The 9,677-nt window shown below is 43.3% G+C and overlaps 1 protein-coding gene across 5 annotated transcripts in view; it reads left to right on the forward strand.

Moving 5' to 3' along the window:
- The window catches only part of LOC143981566 (uncharacterized), a 71,151-nt gene extending 61,859 nt beyond the window's left edge, over positions 1–9,292 (forward strand). For all 5 annotated transcript variants that reach the window (XM_077479529.1, XM_077479527.1, XM_077479528.1 and 2 more), the window contains exons 7-8: positions 2,144–2,251; positions 4,702–9,292. In XM_077479529.1, the coding sequence (XP_077335655.1) occupies positions 2,144–2,251; positions 4,702–4,949 (356 nt within the window). In that variant the 3' untranslated portion in view covers positions 4,950–9,292. The remainder of the gene's footprint in view (positions 1–2,143; positions 2,252–4,701) is intronic.
- Positions 9,293–9,677: the final 385 nt, after the last annotated feature.

Raw genomic sequence — 9,677 nt, forward strand, 5'->3', positions numbered from 1 at the left:
TTTTTGTCAGTCCACATGTCTAATGGTTATACCCAAGTTGATCAATTTAGCCTGCCCATACATGGTTCGAATCTCGGCCGATCCCTGCTGAACCAGCCGAGATTAGAACGTCTATTGCTGACCATCTAGCTGTAATTGACTTCATTAGTTTGACGTTAAATACCGGGGTTGTAGCTGCAACTAGATGCCATAGCCCCTCCAACCCAACCCCCGGTATCTTCTTTTTTTTTTCCTTAAGTGGCGGATTCTTCACAAGATCACTTTTAGAAGCGGCAGGAGAGGTTTCCAGGCTAACATTACCAATGGGTAGCTCCGGGAACTGTCCAGCAGGATTTTTCCATAGAAATAAGCGATGGCCACCGATCATCTCTATGCCCTTGGAGGACCGGAGTGACGCCAACATCACTTCTGGTTCTCGGGCCATGTAAACATGTTTGGTTTTCTTTCTTAAGGCAAAAGATAATTTTTTTTTTTTTTAATCTTTTGCTTTTAACCACTTCAGCCCCGGACCATTTTGCTGGTCAAAGACCAGACCACTTTTTGCGATTCGGCACTGCGTCGCTTTAACTGACAATTGCGCGGTCGTGCGACGTGGCTCCCAAACAAAATTGACGTCCTTTTTTTCCCATAAATAGAGCTTTCTTTTGGTGGTATTTGATCACCCCTGCGGTTTTTTTATTTTTTGCGCTATAAACGAAAATAGAGCGACAATTTTGAAAAAAACGCATTATTTTTTACTTTTTGTTATAATAAATATCCCCCAAAAATATATAAAAAAACATTTTTTCCCTCAGTTTAGGCCGATACGTATTCTTCTACATATTTTTGGTAAAAAAAAAAAAATCGCAATAAGCGATTATTGATTGGTTTGCGCAAAAGTTATAGCATTTACAAAATAAAGGATAGTTTTATGGCATTTTTATTAATTTTTCTTTTTTTACTAGTAATGGCGGCGATCAGCGATTTTTATTGTGACTGCGACATTGTGGCGGACACATCGGACATTTTTGACACATTTTTGGGACCATTGTCATTTATACAGTAATCAGTGCTCTACAAATGCAGTGATTCCTGTGTAAATGACACTAGCAGTGAAGGGGTTAACCAGTGGGTGGCAGTGTAGGGGTTAAGTGTTCCTAGGGGCGTGTTACTAACTGGGGGGGGGGGCTGGGCTTTCATTTAGTGAACACTGATCTCTGCTCCAATCACATGGAGCAGAGATCAGCGTCACTTGTTGCTAGGCAGAATGGGGAGATGCTGTTTACAACAGCATTTCCTCGTTCAGCCGCCCCGTGAGACGATCGTGGGTATGCCAACGGCGATCGAGCCCGTGGGACCCGCGACCGGACTCACGAGGGTCATCAATTCAACATATGGCAGGGAGGGAAATTTAAAGGGACGCACAGGTACGCCCATTTGCCTGCCCGTGCCATTCTGCCGATGTACATCGGTGTGCGCTGGTCTGGAACTGGTTAAGGGTAGAAGAGAGATTTGGGGTTCCTGTAGACCTCAGATCTCTCCATAAAGAGGCCCTGTCACGCTGTATTGTTTTCGCAAAGGGAGATTTTACATTCCTTGCAATAGCAATAAACGTGATTAAAACCTTTTTCTTTTAAAAGGGGCAGTTTAAAAAAAAAAATTCTTTAAAAAAATTGAATTTTTTTTAATGTTAAAAGCTCCCCCCCCCTGTCCCCGCGTGCTCAGGCTCAGTAGCGAACGCATGCGTAGGTCACACAACATATGTAAACGGTGTTTGCACCACACATGTGAGGCGAATGTCTTAGCAAGAGCAATAATTCTAGCACTAGACCTTAGGGTTAGGGGTTAGGCGTTAGGGTTTAGGGGTAGGGTAGGTGACAAGCATCTGCCCAGCTATAAAACATTTCTGACAGTATTTTGCTTCATACAGTAAATTCCTAACGATCGTTGGCTCCATCTAGTGGCCATAATGTGGTATTTCTCCTGAAATCATTTATTTAGGAAAAGTACAGCATTATGGCCACTAGATGGAGCTGAAGATCTTAAGAAATCTCAGAATTAAGCAAAATACAGTCGTGGCTGAGCCAATGCTTGTCACCTTTTTGTCTTAACTATTTTTATAGAGAGACCTGATCTCAGTATTCTCTTCTGCTTTATATTACAGCTCAAGAAGTGAGAGGGACGAGAGGAATGAGTGGAGGTGCTATCGCAGTCGTAGTGGTCGCAGTGTTGGTGAATCTCATCGCCATTCTTGGCATCTTGTCTTGTAAATGTGAGTATAACGAATCTCCTTATCAAGTTTCTACACTATATTACCAAAAGTATTGGGACACCGGCCTTTACACTCACATGAACTTTAATGGCATCCCAGTCTTAGTCCGTAGGGTTTGATATTGAGTTGGCTCCGCCCTTTGCAGCTTTAACAGCTTCAACTCTTGTGGGAAGGCCGTAACATGTCAGGCTTTAAAATTGTGCACGCTCGTGGATTGGCGATAAACTACAATACTTAAAAATCTCCATAGGCGACACTTTAAACATTTTTACAGGTTACAAGTTTAGAGTTACAGAATTATAGTTCCCCCTCTAAGGTTTGCGGTGACACCTCACATGTGTGGTGTGGACATGCATGCGTAGCTTATGTAATATGTAATGTGATAGCTTCAGCCATAACCCCGGTAAACCACCACTTGCAAACCGTATAAATATAAATATATATATATATATATATATATATATATATATATATATATATATATATATATACACACATATTAAGATTGGCAAGTGGTTTGGGCGCGGATGGTATTCATCCCAGAGTTCTAAGAGAACTTTGAGATATAGTTGTGGGACCATTAATGGATCTTTTTAACCACTCCAATACCGGAGGACTTTTCCCCCCTTCCTGCCCAGGACAACGTTTGAATTGTCACATTTTGACTGACAATTGCGCGGTCGTGCAACACTTTACCCAAACGAAACTTTTATCATTTTCTTCCCACAAATAGAGATTATTTTTGGTGGTATTTGATCGCCTCTGGAGTTTTTTTATTTTTTACTAAACAAAATAAAAAAGACCAAAATTTTGGAAAAAAAATAAGTTTTTATTTTGTTTCTGTTAAAAAATTATGTTTTCTCCGTTCTACTGATGGGCACTGGTAAGGCGACACTGATGGACACTGATGAGTGATGAGGTGGCATTGATGAGGTGACACTGATGGGCACTGATATGGTGGCACTGATGGGAACTGATGAGGAGACACTGATGGACACCACTGATGAGGTGGCACTGATGGACTCCACTGATGAGGTGGCACTGATGGACACCACTGATGAGGTGGCACTGATGGACACCACTGATGAGGTGGCACTGATGGACACCACTGTTAAGGTGGCACTGATGGACACCACTGTTAAGGTGGCACTGATGGACACCACTGATGAGGAGACACTGATGGACACCACTGATGAGGTGGCACTGATGAGGTGACACTGATGGGCACTGATGAGGAGACACTGATGATGTGGCACTGATGGGCACTGATGAGGAGACACTGATGAGGTGACACTGATGGGCACTGATGAGGAGACACTGATGTAAAGGCACTAATATGTTGAATTGATGAGCAGTAATATGCAGAACTGATGGACATGATAGGCTACATTGATATACAGCACTGATGTACACTGATAGGCTACATTGATATACAGCACTGATGTACACTGATAGGCAACACTGATGGGCACTAATAGATGGCACTGAGAGGCAGCACTGATGAGGAAGTACTGCCAGGCATTACTGATGGGCATCTGTGAAGGGCACTGACAGGTGTTACTGATGGGCACTGATTGACACTTTGATGGGCACCGATTGGCGATTTGGGTGGGCACTAATTGGCATTGTGGTGGGCACCTCTGATGTGGACTGCGTTGATAATCAATGTGCTGATTATCAGTGCACACCCCCCCTGACAGGGGAGCTGCCGATTGGCTCTCCCTGTCAGCACAAACCGAGTAAAGCTAATTACCGGCGATTCCTGGTTCATGCTGTGATTAGCCACCATGATTGGTCACAGCTGCTGACGTGGTAAAGAGCCTCCGTCAGAGGCTCTTTACCATGATCGGAGATGCGATATGTCAGACTGACACACCACACCACTGATCGCTGCGCTCTGCACCCCCCCCCCCACAATGGCGGCTTATCCTGCTGGATGTCATATGACACCCAATCAGGATAACTGAACCTCTCCCAGCCAGGGAGAAGTTCCCCATGACTGGCGGACAGCTAATATTGTACCTATCCACAGGAAGGGCAGCGAGGTAGAAGCTGGCAAATACAGGCCAGTGAGTCTAACATCAATTATAGTCAAGGTAATGGAATCGCTCCCGAGAAGGATCATCGATCACCTAAAACACACACAACTTGGTGGACCCAACGCGGCATGTTCCAACTCTGTGACATGTTACTAGCTGTGGGGGAGACAAGAGAAGCAACTTTATCACTTATTTCTCTATATACTTTTTAGGACGGGGGAATAGTTTTTTTTCTACTCCGTCCGCCCTTTATGTGTTCTTATGAATCACATTTATTTAATTATTTATCAATCATACCTAATAAAAAACAAAAAAATGAAAAAGATCCATCCGATGTGTTATCTAATGCAGGAGATTACGTTTTGTGTTTCCTTCCTCTCTTTGCATCATTTATGTTTGTTGTTTCTGCAGGTGGCAGCATGGTGACCAGGTTCCGAGGTCCTCCGGTCGTGTTGGTGTCTATGAGGTGTATTGCCAAGATGGCTCCTGGAACAGAAATGGAAAAAACTGAGATCTGGCATTGTGATTGCGGGTTATGTCAGTCCAGTTTCCCTATGCAAAGATTCCAGGAGAAGACTCATTGGATGGAGGTCACAAACAACCCTGCCACCATCCCCCACGTCTCCGTGAATGATAATGGGCACAGAATGAAGGACTAGTGTAGGGCAGTGCCTATGTGCAAGGAATAGATGAACTGACCGTGTGTAATGCAAGTCTCTCAGAGATCACTTTATTAGAGACACCTCCATGTCTAGAGCAGCCTTTATCAACCATGGTTCCTCCAGAAGCTCCCAGTGGTTCCTTGGGCAGTGAGAAGTGGTGGAATGATTTCCTGTCTGGTAGTGAATGTAAAAGGGCACTATGCTGACCACAAGCATAAGGTGGTCCTTCTCTCATTGACCATGTGTAATGCAAGTCTCTCCGAGATCACTTTCTTGGGTACCCCCTATATCTAATAATGGAAGAATGAATCATGGGGCTGAAATGATCAGAAAAGTGGTTGAGTAGCTGTTTGACCAAGCCTGACCTAATGAGATCTAAGTAACTTTGACTGCGACATGATTGTTGGTGCAAGACGTTATGCTGGAAGCATCTCGGAAACTGTTGACCTCCTGGGATTTTCACACCCCCACAGTCTATCGGAAGCAGCCTTCATCAACCATGCTTCTTCCAGAGGTTACCAGAGGTTCCCTGGGCAGCAAACAGTGGTGGAATGATTTTCTGTCTCACCATGAATGTAAAATGGCACTATGCTGACCACAAAAATAAGCTGGACCTTCTTCTTGACAATGTATAATCAAAGTCTCTCAGAGATTAGTTTATTATGTACACCTCTATGCAGTGGCGGCTGGTGCTCAATTTTCTTTTGAGGGGAGGTGGCCTCAAAGGAACCTGGCCCCCTCACTAGACCTAAAAAAACAAAGACAGAACATACCATAGCTCAACTCGCCAACCAGTCTGCTAACTGACCAAGAGTCTGCGTTAAAAACAAGGGTTTACTTAGCACACATTTGCAAACGCATGCATAAGCTGAAAGGCCTCTTCACGGCACCCTGTGTATGCTTGCAGTCCTAACGCTAATGAATTTATTTCCCCCCAGACTGGTTGGTGAGTTGAGCTATGGTATGTTCTGTCTTTGTTTTTCATGTGTTTGGCCTTCCATGTGCTCCTTGCTGTGAAGGCCAGTTATAGGTGGGGGCAGGGACCTTTTGGTTGTTACTGGTGTATAATATGGTCCGGAGACACACTGTACACCTTTGCTGCCACTGTGCTCTTGCTGGGTGTGCAGTGTGCTCCTGGTCCTTTAAGGGAGATTGGGCTCCCTCCAGGTCCACCTGCCCCTCAGCTATCCATTTAATACATGTGCTTCCATTGTGGAGACGCTTACAAACATAAATTCATTAGCATTAGGACTGCAATCATACACAGGGTGCCATGAGGGGGCCTTGCAGCTTATGCATGCGTTTGCAAATGTGTACTAACTAAACCCCTGTTTTTAATGCAGACTGTTGGACAGGTTCATTTGGTCAGTTAGCAGACTGGTTGGTGAGTTGAGCTATGTATTGTTCTGTCTTTGTTATTCATGTGTTTGCCCTTCCATGTGCTCCTTGCTGGGAAGGCCAGTTATAGGTGGGGGCAGGGACCTTTTGGTTTGTCCCTCACTACACCCACCCCCTATCGCATGATCTATCATCAGCTGGCCCTTTCGCCAGCCCGTCCGCCCGCCAGCCCCAGACTTGCGCCATCCAGGTTACGGCTTTGGCAGCTTCCCTCCGCATTGCCTCCTGAGTCCTAGCGGTTGCTTCTCCTCCCGATCAATCAGGTCTTAGGACGCCTCAAGCCCACCCTTTTGGAAGACAATTAGACTCTCAAGCTCTAATCATGTGCTTAAAAAACCCCCAAAGAAAACCATTGAAATCCATGCATCTGGTGCCCTGCATGGAGATTCTGGGCCAGGCACATGGATTAGGGGGACGGTGCCCCTGCGCCCCTTATGAGCGGCTACCACTATGTCTAATAACCAAACAATGAATCATGGGGCTGCATATCATTACATAAAGCTTGCAGAAATGATTAGAAAAGGGGTTCAGTAGCTGTTTGACCAAGCCTCACCAAATGAGATCTTAGTAACTTTGACTGAGAAATGACTGTTGGTGCCAGACATGGAAGCATATTGGAAACTGTTGACCTCCTGGGATTTTCACACTCCTCTGTCTATCTAGTGCAGCCTTCAATAACCATGGTTCCTCCACAGGTTGCCAGGGGTTCCTTGGGCAGCAAGCAGTGGTGGAATGATTTCCTGTCTCACCAGAATGTAAAAGGGCACTATGCTGACCAGCTGGCCAAAAGTAAAAGGTGGTCCTTCTCTCACTGACCACATGAGGTGGTCCTTCTCTCACTGACCACATGAGGTGGTCCTTCTCTCACTGACCACATGAGGTGGTCCTTCTCTCACTGACCACATAAGGTGGTCCTTCTCTCATTGACCTCATAATTTGGTCCTGCTCTCACTGACCACTAAAAAAAAGGGTGACTATGACAAACACCGCCAATGTAAGGGAGCACCACATTGATCACCAGTGTAAGGGGCTCTTTCTCCGAAAGACCACAAATGTAAGGGGACCCTTCTACCACTAACCACCAATCTAAGGGGTGGACATGTGTGAATCATTTTGCTATGAATCAACATTTGGATGAAATTTTGGAGATTTGGAGATTTGGATGTATCTGAGTCTCTTAATCACAATAGTAACAAATCTTTAACAAATTTGAAATAAATTATAATGAAAACAACAAATTCATTTGTTTCGTTCAGATAATGGTGCAAACCGAACCGGGGGGTGTTCAGCTCATTCATAATAAAGAGTAAATTGAAAGAGGAGAGAGAGAGAATAGGGGGGGAAAGTAGAAGAGAGAAAGAAGATAAAAGTAATCTTACGTAGGAGAAAAAATAGATAGGGAAGAAAGAAAGTATATATATTTTGAGATTGCAGAGGTCAGCAGCCATTTCACATTTTGCACTGCTTTATCTTTGTAATATGTGATGTAGAGATATGACAATAAAGGTCTGTTTTTACCTTTGCTATAATCAAAGAAACCGTACTTGTTCTGTCTCAAGGACATATAGCAAAACCTTCTTGTCCCATAAACTTCAGATCCCATATTTCTTTGATCTCACTTTTATTAGAACAAGCCAGGTGAAACTACAAAATAACAGAAATAGACCTCAATAAGTACAATATTGCATACATTACAGAGTACATTACAGAAACAATGATCTACAATATAGGATGAGATAGTAAAACGTACTTTCTAAGTTCTCTAAGGGGTGATGGCGATAGATTTAGAAATACATGTCTTGCTTCTTGAGTATCTTCTCAAAGAATGGTGGCTTCTTCACTTCCTGTGAAGATTCTACCCAGAATTCCCTGCTTACTAACAACTTCCTTAACTATACATAGTAAATCAAATAAACAGAACAACTGCAGTAATACCAAAAAAGAACGCTAGATGGAGCCTGCACACCACATATCATTGTCTTATGTAAACTACAAACATTACATGTAATTTTAACAACAAAAGTACAGCTAATCAGCATAGACATCTGGTGGACAGAACAGCACTATCTTCAATCTCCATTGTAATTTTTTATTTCTTCTGTGTAGGGGGTTCCTATACAGTTACATAGTGATTGTTTTTTCTTTTTTCTTTTCCACTCAGCAAATAAGGATGAATGATTTTTAAAAAATTTTTAAGATATCTATTGATAGCAATTGTAGCACTACCCTTGTAAGGGCCGCTATTAGAATCTTTACCCCACCGGTTTCCCAAGACTCTACAAATCTTCCATCACCTCTGACCCCCTGGGTTCACACATTTCTACCAACTGTCACCAATAATAAGAGACTTACACAATATTAGTGAAAGAGTTCAAATTAGTTTACTGTAGAAAAAAAAAGAGACGCTTGAAAGTGTAAAACATAACACTGTAGATTATAAAAGTATTTTTATCTGAACAATATGACACTGTGATAAAAGGCTATTTGGTAATTTTAAACCTCGCAGTAGTGAAAGAAATATAAAATACACATGTAGCACTGCCCCCCGAAGGAGCTGCTGAATTTGTTTGGGCCTGTACTCTGCTAGTGAACCCCCACTGACTTGGCTCAGTCCCCTTGACACAGCGGTGGTGCAATGTTGGTGTGGAACTAATGGTGAAGAATAACCCCACAATATACAATATAATAACAGTATACCTTTGTTATTACCTGGGCATCCAGTGACTCCACCGGCTGGAAAAGGAACAACGCTTCACACCAAAGTACTTAATCAAAATAGTATCTTTACTACGGTTATGTTAAAGTAATAATTACAGCGGTTGCACTGTCACATCAACATGACCTGACAGTGCAGTAGGTTTAAACAACAGATAAATATGGCACAACACAACTACAAGGGAGCTCCCCCTACTTTAATAAAGATGCAAGGCCTTGCAATAGTAGATGCAGTCTTTGATCTTCTTTCTTCTGCTAGCTATTAGTGTTTGTAACAATTTGTAATCCAACAGTGGAGTAGTAAGGGTTAACTTGAAGGGAATGCTGAAACTGTTCTTGTGAGATAATACACTTGTAATTGCCTCTAGCATGACACAGTGTTAAAGTGTGGCAAAGGGTAGGCTTTAGGCCTGCCTAAACTCAGTCTCTATTAGATCTTCCTCCGTGGGACTAGAGGTCCCAACAACACTGTGTAGAAGTCTAAATGTGTGCAAGTGCGTAATAAACTGTGGGCAACAGCCCTCTCACCAAACTGGATCTGAAGAAAGTACAGTTCAGCTCCGGTGCACTCTGTCTTGCTTCTAGCCGGCCGCCTCCGTCACACCGCTCCGC

This window comes from Lithobates pipiens, unplaced genomic scaffold (genome assembly GCF_037356315.1).
Source record: "Lithobates pipiens isolate NorthernLeopardFrog02 unplaced genomic scaffold, aLitPip1_a1.2 Scaffold_16, whole genome shotgun sequence".
Classification (NCBI taxonomy): Eukaryota; Metazoa; Chordata; class Amphibia; order Anura; family Ranidae; genus Lithobates; species Lithobates pipiens.